This window comes from Anas platyrhynchos, chromosome 2 (assembly GCF_047663525.1).
Source record: "Anas platyrhynchos isolate ZD024472 breed Pekin duck chromosome 2, IASCAAS_PekinDuck_T2T, whole genome shotgun sequence".
Lineage (NCBI taxonomy): Eukaryota > Metazoa > Chordata > Aves > Anseriformes > Anatidae > Anas > Anas platyrhynchos.
Window position 1 is genome coordinate 16,506,356 of NC_092588.1, and position 15,877 is coordinate 16,522,232.

The window sequence follows — 15,877 nt, forward strand, 5'->3', positions numbered from 1 at the left end:
TGTGATAAGGGACTAAATTAAATGCAATGCCTAGTGAACATGGTTTCCTCTCAGTGTTATTATATGTCCCAACAAAAATAAAAGTTGTTTGGATTTCTAATATTTGCATGATGAATGTGAATATTTGTATAATTTTCTAATAGATAAAATATTTATTTTTAAATAAAAAGTAGATATTAATTACTTTATTAATATACACTTTTAAAATTAAATTAATGATAATTATATGAAGTAGTTTTGCATGAGTTTTTCTCTTTGGTATTTACTGTTTATCATGCTATATTTTTTATATCTAATTAAACAAGATTCTAAGAGTATTATTTCAAAATTAGATTTCATTGTGAGTTAAATTTTAAAGAGCAATGAACATGAAGAGGGTATATTTATTTATTTATTTAGACTTTATTCCTGCTAATTCTTGAATAATTAAATAGTGGAATTTAAGACTGGGGACATTTGGAAATTCTGTATTCTTCTCAAAATGTCAACTTTCTAAACTAAGAACTTTTGTGTTAATAATTCTGTTTTATTAAAACAAACAAACAAACAAACTCTTGCATAACTTACATAAACTCTCCTTATTTTTTCCAAGCTTCTGGAGACCTCTTACTTTTAATGTTTAATAAATCTCTGATGTTTATCTGGAAGTGTGTGAAAAACAAGCAAACATAAGCTTTTGACCTAATTTGATCTACAATTACATATTACTTGTCTTTACAAATTATATTTCTTGAAGTTTGGTCCATTGGAAGGATTGAAATGATTTCAGAAATATGGAAATGAAAATGGATTCTACTTATCAAAAAAGACGAGACTAATACAGTTATTTGGTGAAAACTAATGCATTTGTATATGTTCTAAATGAATGTACTTGTAGTTGTTCAAACTGAAAATACTCATAGAAGCAATATGTTTTAAATTGTATAGTTTATTATCTACTTTATTATTTAGAATCAGGAACAAAATGACTTGAAGGGCTAGAAGTAGTGATGTACTCCCTAAATTACTTTAATAATATTAAAAGTTCATGGAAAAGGCCCATTATTCTTTTAAAATAAGTCATATAGTAATGTAACAGGAAAAACAGTTTAATTTTAGAAGAAGGTTGATTTTTAATTTGTGCTTTAAGATATTATATCATTTCATAATAATTGTGGTGTTTTCACCCTGATCAACAACTAAACTCTACCACAACCACACTCTTACTTCCCTTCCTCAAAGGAAAAGGGTGAGAAAATAATATGGAAAATGGCTCAAAGGTTGAAATAAAGACAGGGAGATCACTTACCAGTTACCATAAAAAGCAGACTCAGCATAAGATATTCATAGAATTTATTGCCTATTACTAACTATAACAGCAAGAAACTAAATGCAAACTAAGGGACACCTTTGGATAAGATTTGAACACTTGATTATAACAGGTGTCTCCATGGAAACTTAGAAATCTCTATAGAGTCTTTATACCCTTTAACATGTTTATGCCCTTTAATACATTTATAGCCAGGCTGTGTTATTCATACTTTTGGTATTTGAATGTGTTTTGCAGACAGTGAATTTATCACCAGCAATCCAACAAATCTGTGTACCTGTTGCTTTAATAAATTGCACTACTCGTTAAATCTGTCTGTGATAGTTCTCACTGAACACAACCAAACTCTTTAAATGTGGCCATGGTAGTTCATGCAATGCGATTAGAGTGAGAATGTGCTACATTATTTTTGAATCTATAATCATGATAGTTCAGTACCCTGAATGCAACCGGACTTATAATAGCTAATTGGGTATACCCTTAACGCAACACCCCACTACCAAAAGCTTGTTGCATAAACCCAGTATAAAAATACACTGCCTTCTTTAGGTAATTTTTGAACAGTAAGAGTAAAGCAAGCAATTTTAGGCAGTGACTGTTAAAGACAACACTAGTCTTTATATTCTTAATTTTGAAGGACTGGGTATCTTTTTGTGGCCTTTTCACATACCACTAAGGAACACAGAAAGATTTAGTCTTCCTGGAGAAAATAAAATAAAAATAAAAACACTGTGTACAGGTGAAGTTTTCAACTTAATTGAATACAACTTTATAAGATAACCAAAAATCACCAGATGATTTTCTAACCTTCATTTTGAAATTGTGTGATGACACTGAATAACTTGAATGGCCTTGGAAACACTTTTTAAGGATTTAAGAGATATCTTAAGGACACAACACACAGCTTGATAAAGCAATAATAAGAACATTTATGTAAGCCTTAAGGAGACCATGATGAGACAGGTCACTATCTTCTTACTTCTGTGTTGTATCCTTGTGCAAGGTAATAAGAATCAAATCCATCTCTATACAGTTTATTATGTTATTATGTTATTATGTAAGAGAAAGAAAGCAATGACAATAATAGCAGCCCTATAGCTAATGTTCATATTTAAGTGTTCCTATGTTCATATTCACATGAAAACATGATTGCTACTGCAAGTCTTGGTATTTGTATACACATATATATAGCAATTTTATAGAGACATTTATAGCATACAGAGAGAGACATATATGGTTGTACTGGGTTGCTCCTTTTAACAGCTGTTTTATAGTTATTTTCATGTCTGGTATTAGAAATATAATAATATATCATATTTCTTGGTAGTTCTTGGCAGAGAAGTTGGACAATGTAATACATCTCATGAGCCATACCGCTTATTTTGATAAACACTTCTGCTTTTTTAGTTTAATCAAAATGTACTGTTACAGTTCTAGTTTTTTGTTCTTTTTTTTTTTTTTTTTCATACTATATTTAAATCCATATATATATGTATGTGCATTTACACACACTCATGAGCACATCGGGGATGCAGAGGAACAGTTTAGTTACATAGAACACAGGAAAGGAAGTAAGATAATACATATATAACCAACTGCTATTGTCTTGTTTCCTTTCTTTGGTGGATTAGGGAAATTTACAATGCATCCAAGTACAGGTTTACCTGATTTGCCTCTTCCCTTTAAGCATTAGGATTTTAAATACAAGTATTTACAACTTGGTACAAATTTTGAAGAACACAGGCCAGGTAATTATTTCACTCACACTTTTTGCAAAATCTATCTTTTTATGTCTATTAACTAAAGGTCTTCAGTAACAATGGGCATGTGTAGTGTTGTAGTTAAGCAGTTTACACAACAGCCAAAAGAATATACAGTTGAAGTGCGAGCACCACCTGAACTCTAATATATCTGCTCAGTGACAAAACTGTGACTCATTTTTGACTCTCGGTAGTTTAAATCCCTGAATCAGAACAGAAGTAACACAGACCTATGGTATTACATACATTTAAATTAACCAATGCTTTGCTTAGAAATCAGTTACGAACAATATTTCATCACTTTTGTCTCGATATCTAAAACCTAATAAATCATTTAACATTTTTATTATCATGCTGATTTGTTAAAAACTCCCAGTGTTTGCCGTTGAATATTTTTTTTTCTTTCTTTGAAATTTGGTTGATTTAGATTTGACATTCTCCAAATCTGTATTACAGTTTTGTTTACTATTCTGCATTTGTACAACTTAAGAGTCATGAAAACATCAAGTTCCTTTGTTTGTTCTTCCTATGTAAGCAATTCTTTGCTAGTGATTAAGAAAAATATATGAGCTTGCCTATAGCTGGGGTTTAAGGAAAACTTTGTGCTTACTTTCATATAAGCACATTCTGCTTTGTATTTGTGGACATATATGCAAATGCTCAATAGACTGAGACAAGGTTTTTCAATGTTAAGAGTTGAAAAATATTCATTAAAATACATTATCTACCCAAAGTTGCGCTAATTTACATTTTCTTTATTTTTCAGCAAAACGCAGAATTGATTTATAAAAATATTGTAAGTAACAATAAATATTTATTCTCTAGAATTACAGAGTAGCTCCTGTGGCAATCCAGGAATTCCACCAAAGGGTATCTTGTACGGTACAAGATTTGATGTTGGGGACAAAATCCGATACAGCTGCGTAACTGGATATATTTTGGATGGCCATCCTCAGCTTACTTGCATAGCTAACTCTGTGAATACTGCATCATGGGACTTCCCTGTTCCTATTTGTAGAGGTAAGATAAATACTACAATGATATTCTCAAATATATAATAATAACACTATGTGTATTAGTTTGAATTACCTAAAATGTCTGTTTAAATTACTAACTTTAACATTGTGATCAAAGAAAAAAATATTTTAGAATATTTTTATCTTTTGCTCATATATATCTATCTATATCTATACATACCTGTTAATTTTTCAGTAAGTATTCCAGTAAAATTGCTCTGAAACATTTGACTCTCTCTTATACAGTTGACAAAAACATTCCATCTGAAATTAGCATTCTGATTTAATAAATAACAACAACAATAACAACCTGTTGAATTAAAACCTGATTAATAAGTACCACAACAATTTAACAAGTTACGGGAAGTGCATATCATATATGGAAATACCATTCTATTCTTTCTTATTCTTGGTGTAAAGCTATGCTTATCCCTGATCTCGAAGAAAATGCAGTTATTACACATAATTTTCTAGTAAAATCATTAATAACTCCTAATTCTTCCATTCCTACAAGACAGAAAATGCTGGCTCATAATGACAAAGATACACAATCAAGGCATAACTACAAATTTTGTTTAAGGAGATGATTATAAAAGATTTGATAGAAAAGTGAATTTGGACAAAACTTAAATTTGTAAGAAAGGTGAAGGTTAAGGAACTTCAGCTTACACCATTGTCCAAATTCTTGATCTGCCATTTATGAAATGAGTTGACATTCAAATTTCACCCTGAAATGAAGATGACAGACTTGAACTTGATGATTCCACTTGTCAATCAATCACCTCAGTCACAATGTTACATAAAATTTCTTTTGATGTATCTCATTCAGGAGAACTTTTGACAGATTTTATTCTTATTCCAAGGGAAATGCACAGCAAAACTTTGGAATAATATGCTCCCAAAGTAGTCTTGTGCTTAAAAATAACTCTAACATGTAAGCAGAAGACTATCATATATTAATATAGAAAGTACACATTCTTCTTGATCATGATCATGATCATGATCAGGGAAAAACAGAGTTGATAAACTGGAAAGGATTCAGAAAAAGAGGAAGTAAGTTATATTAGGTTTCAAAATTTTCATGTTATCTAGAGACTGAAGGAGATCGCTTTTCACAGTATGTGAAAGAAGATGTGACTTGATTTACTATAGAAAGTCATGCAGAAGGACAACATTGGTTCAGACCAAACAGCTCCCTAGTCTAGACCAACAGCACTGAAGAATCCAAGGAGTATAACCCTGACAATAATAATAATAATTATTATTATTATTATTATATAAAGTAACAATAATAATAATAAAAATGATGATGATGATAAATAATAATCATTTTATTATAAAGTAATAATAATAATAACAAAAACAACAACAACAATAATAAACACTGTGGACATTATTAGTGGTGGTTACTAATTACTGAAATTACACGTAGCAACGTGAAATTTTGATTTAAGTTTTAACATAAGGCTTAATGGCTTGAAGGCTTATTGCACCTGCATACTGTTAGGGAATTTTTGGTCTAATTTCAATTAAAAATGTCACTAATTACGGTAACTCTATGTTTGATATTGGAAACATCTAGCTTTACATTTAATATGGAAACCTTTGTGATTCCATTCTAATAGATATGTTCTAATTTTGTCTAATGCAATTATCTAAACACAGAATTCTGCAGGAGGTTGCTAAAGGTGATTATGCAGTAATGAGCTTCTTATCTCTTTCTCTCTGTTTGCCATGGAGACTTTCTTTGATTAAACACTTATCTGTAAAGAGTTCTTCTGATAAATGTCTTACTGTTCTCTACCAATGGTCATTACATTTAAAACAAGTTTATGGTTTAAATCTGATGCATAACACTGATATTTGTATTATTTAAGTTCTATATTTTGGGCCTAATTTTATTGAAAGAGAAAAATGTTCTTCATCAAATGCCTTCTTTTTTCTTTACTAGTCTCTGTGGTACCATATTGGAAAATCAGTGCACATGTCTAACCGTTGCTTTATTTCACATCCTGTTTCTCAGTGAAGATAGTTCAAATGCACAGATTTTTTCACCTGCCAATTACATGTTCTGACATACATACATATGTTTTATTTTCTGTTAGAATTAATAGAAATGCAAAAACACCTTATTTAAAAGAAAACAAAATTGGTCAATTATACTGTGCGTAACCTGTGACTAGTTTTTAAAGTCTTCATCCCTGACAAATTAATTTGATAAGGTTGTTTTCAACAGTGAAGCATGACAAAAGATTTAGCATATTACTTTCCATTCCTGAGATAATGTTGCAGCTTTTAATTACTCAATAATGCAACAAGGTATGAATAATTTACTGAGGTTAATAAATAAGGGTACACTTATATGCAATATTGTCATTTTATAAAGATTATACTACTTACAAAAAAAAAAAAGGGTATTCTGACTTTCATAGTTTTAAAACTTTTCCCATTCCAGGGTAAAAATAACTATCATCATATAAGAATTTTCATTCTAAAACTGTTCCTTTAGAATTCAAAATTTTTGAAAAAATTTACAAAGGTTATAGTTTTATGTATATTTTAGTTATAATTCTATTAAAATATTTTCACTGTTGCTTGTGTAGCTGCAAGTTATTTATCACTATTAAACTAAAAAAAAAGAAAATTTTGAATTTTTGTCATGAAGTCAGATAGAAATATCGGAACATTGCTCATGGTTAGAATTTTCAGTTCCATATAGCAAGATGTATAGACAATATACAAGGCCTGTTTACATGATTGCTGCTCAGTGTTTCGAATTTCTGGAAGCTGTCTTTCTCAAGGATACAGGACGGGTTAATTCTCCATGATGGAGAATTAAAGTATCATTGCTCTTCTCTCAATGAAAGAGCATAGAAAGGAGAAGAGAAAGGGAGGTTCTTCCTTCATATTTAAGAAGCTGTCTTGTTCTTGTGAGAACAATCTTGTGAAGTGGAAAAAGTTAGTGTATTAGTTTTAAAACAAACAGAATCAAACACTCAAGCAAATGCAAGCATGACAAAGGTTAGGTGAGATGGAAATTGAATTTTCCAAAATTCCTACTGCTGCTTTGCAATGTTTTCCAGATAGATGTGTCTATTTATTCATTTATTTTGCTGACAGTTGACAGTATTCATGCCATCTGACTTTAGATTCCATTATTTAGGTAGTTATGTCAAATCTGATTGTTTAAGATAGCCTTCATTATCAATGGACATAAATAGATCCATGTTATTTTAAAATAAAAGTTATCATCTCATAGAACTTTAGACTTCTGCTTAAGAATGGCATAAATTATGCCTGTCACCATACACAGGAAATTACATTTCTTTCATTGGCTATAAATATAGATTAAAATTATAAGTTCAGAATATTCTTAATGTTACTATTCATGAAAATAAATAAATAAATAAATAAAAATCATTCAGGTTACAAGTATTAGTCTTTTCACTTTCACTTTTTCTGCTCTAACAAAGAGTTTTAGAGCATATTTTAACAAGAGGGTCTGTGTATCCACTAGTTTGAATTCACTTGTGTTTTTTTTTGGACAGAAAGTGTTTTGGATATAGTTACCTTTTTTTTACATTGACATAATACATTTCTACTTTTTTGATTGTGAGAGGATTTTTGTTTGTTTGTTTGTTTGTCACTGGTTTCCACTTGAAATTGAGCCACTGACCACAATTCTTTCAGTACAACCATCCAACCAACTCCTTATCAATTGAGGGACCCATCTATCAAATTCATGTCTCTCCATTTTAGAGACAAGGATGTTGTGCAGGATAGTGTCAAATGATTCGCACAAGTATGGATAGATGATGTCAGTTGCTCATCTTTTCTCCCTCAATGCAGTAACCTCATCCTAGAAGGTCACCAAATTTTTCAGGCATAACTTGTCTTTAATGAAGCCACACTGGGTGTCACCAACCACCTCTCTGTTTTCCACATGCCTTAGCATAGGTTTCATGAGGATCTGGTCTATATTCTTGAATTATGGAATCACAGAATGTCTTGGGTTGGAAGCAACCTTAAAGACTATCTAGTTCCAACCCCCCTGCCACTACACCAGGTTGCTCAAAGCCCCAGCCAGCCTGGCCTTGAACACTTCCAGGGATGGGGCATCCACAACTTCTCTGGGCAACATGTTCCAGTGCCTCACCACCCTCTGAGTGAAGAATTTCCCCCTAACATCTAATCTAAATCTCTCCTCTGTTCATTTAAAACCATTCCCTCTTGTCCTGTCATTATCTAACAGAGCAACTTTTTTACAAGACCTCTTTAAGTATGGAAAAGCTGCAATGAAGTGTCCCCACAGCCTTCTTTTCTGCAGGCTGAACATCCACAGCTCTCTCAGCATCTCTTCATAGGAGAGGTGCTCCAGCCCTCTGATTATCTTTGTGGCACAGAGGTGTAACTGGCTGGCCTGTAGCTCCCCAGATATCCCTGTTTTCCCTTTTTAAAAATGGGGGTTATGTGTCATCTTTTTCTAGTCACTGGGAACTTCACTAGACTACCATGATGTTTCAAATATAATGAATAGTGGCTTAGCACCTTCTTCTGCCAGTTCCCTCAAACCTTCGCCTGTATCTCCTCATGTCCTGTGGACATGCATACATTCATGTGCCTTAGACTGCATCCCTTGGGAGGGAGCCCATGTTGGAGCAAGGGAAGAGAACGACCACAAAAAAGCAGCTGAGACGAAGTGTTAGGGACTGACCACAGCCCCCATTTTCCGTTCCCCTGTGCCACTTGGGTAGAGGACATAGAAGAGGGTGGATGGGGGGGGGAGGAGAAGCATTTTTAGTTTGTTTTTAATTTCTCACTGCTCTGGCTTGTTAATAGTAGACACTAAATTTTATTAATCTCCCTATGCTGAGTCTGTTTTGCCAGTGATTATAATTGTTGAGTAATCTCCCCGTCCTTATCTCAACCCTTGAGCCCTTTCCATCACATTTTCTCCCTCTTTCCCTTTGAGGAGGGGGAGTGAGAGATTGGTTGTGGTAGAACTCAGCTGTCCAGCTGAGTAAAACCAGCACATCACAAGACAAAGTGAGGCAGCTCATAGAGATAGAGTTTGGTTATGGGTGGATACAAATTACTCAGGAGAGACAGGCAGAGAAGATGGAGTGGTGGCACCTGTGTGAAGGCGCAGCTTGGAGTTATGGAGCTGCTCTTGGGGATATAGGAAAGGCTGGCTTGTGGCTCAGGAACAGAGAATAATATGGGTCACACAGGAAGGGTTACCCAGGGTCAGTGTGAGGATAAAATAAAATGAAGTGAGTGTGGGTAAAATGTTCTTTAACAGCTCAGGGAAGTCTCCAATTGACTCTAATGGGGAACTGTATCCTTTCTGATGAAGTCAACATGGCAGGATGCAAACTAAAGATTTCAGAAGATATTAAGGAATACATATCCATGTCTCACAGCAAGATTTATTCCCAGCAGGTATGGAACGTTGGAAACCAATTAAGCAAATAGAGGATAAGAATTTCTGTGATTCATTGATCAGAACTTACAGTTACAGCATATTCTATTCTGCTCTCTTGGTGGCAAATGTGTCCAGTTATTCACCTAACTGGTTTATGAAGGCTCTTTTAATTTTTGCCCACTTTTAGAATAATGTCCTGGGTTGAGAATGCTAGAATGCTGTCCTGATTAGAGTTTTGTTTGTTTGTTTGTTTGTTTCAGAATTATTATGAATTAAATGCTGAATTACAGGTAAATGAGCAAGCTTTTATGTTCCTATATCGCCCATGAAATAAAAGCCCTGTGGTAAATCACAAATCTCCAGTCTCCAGGATCTAGCCAAACTCCAGGATTACTACTAATCTAGCCAAACTCCCAAATTACTACTGTGTTTATTGATTACAATCTATATATCTCCAATATAATACATACTGGCCAGAAATACTGTACCAGATTCCAATTTTCTAACTCTATGCAGTAAAAAACTTCAACTATTTCCCCGGTGGGTGAGAACATAGTAAGTCCAGTTGAGATGCTTTCTAAATTTGCACAAATAATTACACTAAAAGCTCTCCTTCTGTCATCCACAGTATTGCACTCTTTCAATTTTTCTAAAGATCTGTCTTCCTTCATAGTTGTTCCAACTTTGCATAAGTGTCAGAAAGACCCACAGTCTACATAGCAAAGTTGCTGGTAATGAACTTTTTCATCATTATTTAGATACATTCTGAACAAGAGCTTGAAACTTGTCAGCAAATCCCAGAATATTAACAGAATGAGCTCATTTCTGGACAGTGTTCGGGTATCTCTGTTATATAAGGGCTTTCAGTTAATGCATCAATATAACACACATAGAAAAATATGTAAAAAATGAAGATATATATTTATTCATTAAAAACGAACAAATAAATCTATTTGAGTTAATGATGCCTGTCATACAAATTGTAAATTGAGGAAAGAAGATGGAACTCTGGAACAAAAATACATTTTTCTTTTGAGCTGTGTTCCCCTTCCCCCAGCTATTTATTTAGGGAGTTCTGAAGACAAACTGTTCACGTCTAAGTTTAACATTTGTCATAGCTACCTCCGAAGTTTTCATGTTGTTAGACTACAATTTCAGGTTCATACTAAAACAAACTAAAATAGCAAATGAAGATAAATGAACTGATTAAGTCACAGACGTTTCTAGCAGGTCGGTAAACAGTCAACACATAATTTTCATGGTCTCAACAGCTCCCTCCAGCAGCAACATATCTTGGTGCAATACATTTTGTAATACTATAGATGAAAATTTTCAGAAAATAGTTTATAGTATTTATGAACAAGTGAATTAGAACTGTGTAAAGTGAAGCCTTTTGTAGAATCAGAAAACATAACAAAACAAAACAACAACAACAAAAGAAAAAGAGTGTTTTGCAGAGCTTGCTAATGAAAGGAAGTATGAAAGTCCATCAAACAATAACACTGAAGTAAAGGCTGCCCCAAAGAAAGCAAGGCAATCCCGTGTTAAGGCATAAGTGTGGAAACAATTTGCAAGTGCCTGAAGAGTTGATATATGCTTTGATTCAGTTCTCAGCTCCACTGTTAGCAGTTTTAGGTCCACTGTGTATAATGGGGAGTTTTTCATACATGGAAAAAAGTCTGACATTTTGGCTACACCTATGTGCATATACAGATGATCCCTCTTACTAAATACGTAGATAAATGCATTAAAATGTGAGTATTCTTGTGGAGTTTCTATATAAGAATAAATGTTACAACGCTTGTACAGAGCTTCTTGACAGAGTTTCTTGATGTGTTAGGTGGCTGGGTTCAACTCAGCTCAAGTAGATTTAGTTTTCTCTTTTCTGTTTTTATTTGTTTGTTTGTTTTCAGGTTTATTTGGAATATCATGCATTGTATTGCTTCTCTGGATTTGTATTACTTTCTATCTGTATTATTTATTTATTTATCATGGAAATTAATTATAAACTAGGTGCAACTGCAGAAATGCTGGAAGTCAACATTATTTTGTCTTTTTCTGTAATATATTTGTAAGTTATTTTAATTTTCTTTTCTTTATGAAAAGTATTCTGTGTACTTTGACAATATAACTGCAATTTTAAATGAAGATTTGTACTTAGAAATATAAAATAAGTTGTTGTTAGATGATGAGGAAGTTCTGCTGTATATAATCACCAGTTCCCCAGACGATTCCTTCCAGCACAAGGGTAATGCTTTCATGAAACAGTGCTATTAAAGCTTCCAAGATGTCTTGTCTTTCTCCAGTTTCCACCCTCCCCATCCGCATCCCCATTCCATCTATTTAGCTAGTTTGTATTGTGCATACAGTGTAGGACATAGATTCCCTTTACTCAGTTGACTTCTTAAGAAGTAAAGTCATTATTCCATGGACCAAAATTCAAAATCCAGTGATGATTTATTTTTCATTATTGTTATTTAAAACATAGTTGTCATCTTCATTGTACTGGATATATTTTGTGTTTGTTTCTGTTATTTACCCCCTGCCACCTCTAATTTTATTTTATTTTATTTTATTTTTTATATAATTATTATTATTATTTTCCAATAAGCCAATGCGTTTTCAAAACATTCAGATTCTTGGTTCCTAGATACAATTTCATTCTGGACACATGAACTAAATGTTTTTTAAACTTTTTCAGTGCTATTTCAATACTGTTCAGTAAATTTCCAAGCTTACATTTAGATTTGTAAACTCTGAGCCAGGTTATGAATTAATATTGAATTAAAGTTTAGAACACTTTCTAGAAAAGTTTTAAAAATTTGTCAGTGTGTTAAATGTATTTCCTTGTGGACTGATGTCAAAGTAGTCATTTCATAGTTCTTATCACTACCATGCTCATTAGCCTTGTCAGATTCAGCATTTGCAAAGAAATTCTTGAAAATTGAGAGAATTGAGTCAAATTTATAAATGATGATAAGTAAAAGTTTTATGAGTTTAAAATCATGCCTAAATATATTGTGTGGATTATTTCTTCATGGCATAGTATTGCTCCCACTAAAAACTATGGAAGTGATTGAAAGGAAAATTAAGCTATATGAAAAACAAAACAAAACAAAACAAAAACAAAAAACAAAAAACAAAAAAAAAAAACAAAAAAAAAAAAAGCAAAGGCTGTGGTTGAAGGAGGAAAAGTGACAGCTATGTTTCCATTTTTACTTTTTTGTGTGACTCTAAAAGAGAAACAGAAGATAAAAAAGATGAAATACATGATCACCTTCATGGCATGTGACTTACACCTGCTTACTAACTTGCTTATGCCATCTCTGAATTTTCATAGTTATTAAAGAGTACTTCGAGTCAAAGTGTTTCTTTCCATTCTTTCCATTGACTGAAATGTTTGCATGTAAACATCTCTTCTGGGCTCTGAACTACACATACTCAATTAAGATGTTTGATGGCAACTATAGAGAAATCATATTTGCAAAACATATTATTAATCTTGGAAGGCATTTTAATGAAAGATTCATTCAACAAGATAGCGGTATATAAATCATTAAATCTACCTTTTTAATGAAAATCAAACTGTTATCTTAATAATGGAAACATCATACTCTATTACAGTATTTATGAAAAAAATAAGAGTTTAAGGAAGTCTGTGGTGTTTTTTGTTCTTTGTTTTTGTATGTCTGGCTTTTTGCATTTCTAAAGCATGACTTATGATAATTTACAATCATATTATGTGACTAATTCACATCACCGCCACCATGTTTCTAATTCATTTTATGATAGTTCTCAAGTTTTTAGAAGTTAGGAGGTCTGCTTAATGACCTAGGAGTTGCAAAGCTTCCTGTGAGATCAACTTAAATTAAGCTATCCATCAGAGTGGTGTTTAATTGGATTTGTAATACACAGGATATGGAGGATTATATTTCTTTAACAAATATAAATACCTTAAGTACAGAAGTATGTTGATTAGCTGTCTGGACTACTTTTAAGGCCACAAGAGAGAATAAAGCACTTCTAGTCTGTCTAATGTTCACTGCTAAAATAAATTATAAAATCATGACATTGTAGGTTGGAAGAGACTTCTGGAGGTTTTTAGTCCAATCTTCAGCTCAGAACAAGATCAACTACAGAAGGTTGCTTAGGACCACATCCAGTTATGTTTTGAATATCTCCAAGGATGGAGATTACAGAACATCTCTGGGCCTCTGACCTGCCTCGTGTAGTTTTTTTCCTTATATTGAATCTGAATTTTCCATGTTCCAGGTTGTGTTCATTGTTTCTTTCACTTATGTTCATTTTCACTTTGCACCTATTAGAATAAAGTGGCTCCATTTTCTCTGTACCTTCCTATTAGGTAGCTGAAGACAACAATAAGATCTCACACCAAAACTTCCCTTCTCCAGCCTGGACAGACACAGTTCTTTCAGCTTCTCCTCATATTGTGCCCCAGCCCCCAAATCATCTTGGCAGCACTCTGCTTGATTCAGTCCAGTATGCCTATGTCTTTCCAATACTCGACTTCTAAATCAGATGTGGTTCACCTTAAAAGTGCTAATTTCTCATAATTGATTATGAAGAGAGCACTAGCAGAAATACAGACATCTAATGTGTATATAGAGAAATGTTAATCAAAAGCTAGCTGAGATCTCTAGTTTGACATGTTAAAAGAGTATTCTGCAAACACAAAGAGAAAGAAAATGCTAGAAAATCTGTCTCAAAATACCAGTCCATTAATAAGGAGCAGCATGAGGGAAGACAAGAGACAGTAGGCAAGAAGATTATGAGAAATGGAACAATTTTGACCTGTTAATAGTAAATAAATAAATAAATAAATAAATAAATAAAAGCAAAGCCCACAAAGATGGACATAAAATAAAATAATATATAAAAAACCATACTGATTATTGATAAAAAGACCAAAGGAGGAGGGACCAAAGGAGAAAGGACCAAAGCTGAGGCACAGATAAGGAAATGGAGGTTTGTAAAAGGATATATATATACCTACAACTGGAAATAATATTAAAAAAAATTAAAAAAAAAAAAAAAAGTGACAGATGGTTGTGTTTTGCTTTGTGTGTATATGAATCTATTTAAAAAAAATACTTTTGGTTAGGAGCTGTATATCTAGATTTTCTCTCTCTTCTTTTTCCTGTCAAACAACATATGATCATATCAAAAGACTGATGGTTTTCATTTGCTATAACTACTTTAGTATATTCTGACAAAAATGGCACATTTCACTTTGCCAAATTCAGTTAAAGATTTTCAGTGTGCTATGAGAAAAAAAAAAAAAATGATAAAATTCAGTTTGTCCATATACTAATTTATTAAATGGAAATTAGTCTAATGCCATCAGAGAGCCCTGTAACAATTTATTTATTACAGTATATTCTGTTCATAAAAAGTAAACTTAAAAGAATCCAGCAAGAAAAAGCTCGTAAACCTACCTCGATATAATGAGCAAATGTTACAAAATTTGAAATGTTAGGAAAGCCTAACAGTGTTCTTACACTTTTTTTTTTTTCATCTGTGTCCTTCAAATAATATTCCCAAAGATAAAACAAAAGTACCGAGTATTATATAGATATATAGGAAAAAGACATTTTTTTCAGGCACTTGTTCTATCAATGTCTTCCTATTTGTGTGTGTGTTTTGCTGAGACTGTAATTCCATTTCTGAGCTTGCTTAGTGGTGTGCCACAGGCTGAGAACTGCAGTTACGATTTTTCAGAAGCTCTAACTTTTTAAAAGTATAACATTTTAAAAGTATAACATTTTAATCTTTGTTTTTAATAATTTCTGCAGAAGCATATGAAATTCCTAAATCAGAGAATGGATAGGAATAAATTAGAACATGGTTGAAAAATAATAATCATTAAGTTGAAATTATTGTAGACTGAGAAATATAACCATTTACAAAAACAAAGTAGTTTGGAATATGAGGGGAAAAAAAGTTATAAGTTGTAAATATCAAGGATTTTTCAAAATTTAGACTGTAGAGTTAGAAAATTACATATTCAGCCACAGGACTAGTCCTCTAAAAAGTTGTTTGTTTGTTTGTTTGTTTTACGTTAAAAAAAAAAAAAAAAAAAAAAAAAAGACTTTCTATGGTGGTTTCAAAATCACAGAATCACAGAATCACAGAATCACAGAATTTCTAGGTTGGAAGAGACCTCAAGATCATCGAGTCCAACCTCTGACCTAACACTAACAGTCCCCACTAAACCATATCCCTAAGCTCTACATCTAAACGTCTTTTAAAGACTTCCAGGGATGGTGACTCCACCACCTCCCTGGGCAGCCCATTCCAATGTCTAACAAACCTTCCAGTAAAGAAGTTCTTCCTAACATCTAACCTA

General features: G+C 32.7%; 1 protein-coding gene across 4 annotated transcripts in view; it reads left to right on the top strand.

Moving 5' to 3' along the window:
• Nucleotides 1-15,877, top strand: part of CSMD3 (CUB and Sushi multiple domains 3) — a 641,367-nt gene that overhangs the window by 149,272 nt on the left and 476,218 nt on the right. For all 4 annotated transcript variants that reach the window (XM_005009295.6, XM_038175100.2, XM_038175101.2 and 1 more), the window contains exon 4: nt 3,895-4,089. In XM_005009295.6, the coding sequence (XP_005009352.3) occupies nt 3,895-4,089 (195 nt within the window). The remainder of the gene's footprint in view (nt 1-3,894; nt 4,090-15,877) is intronic.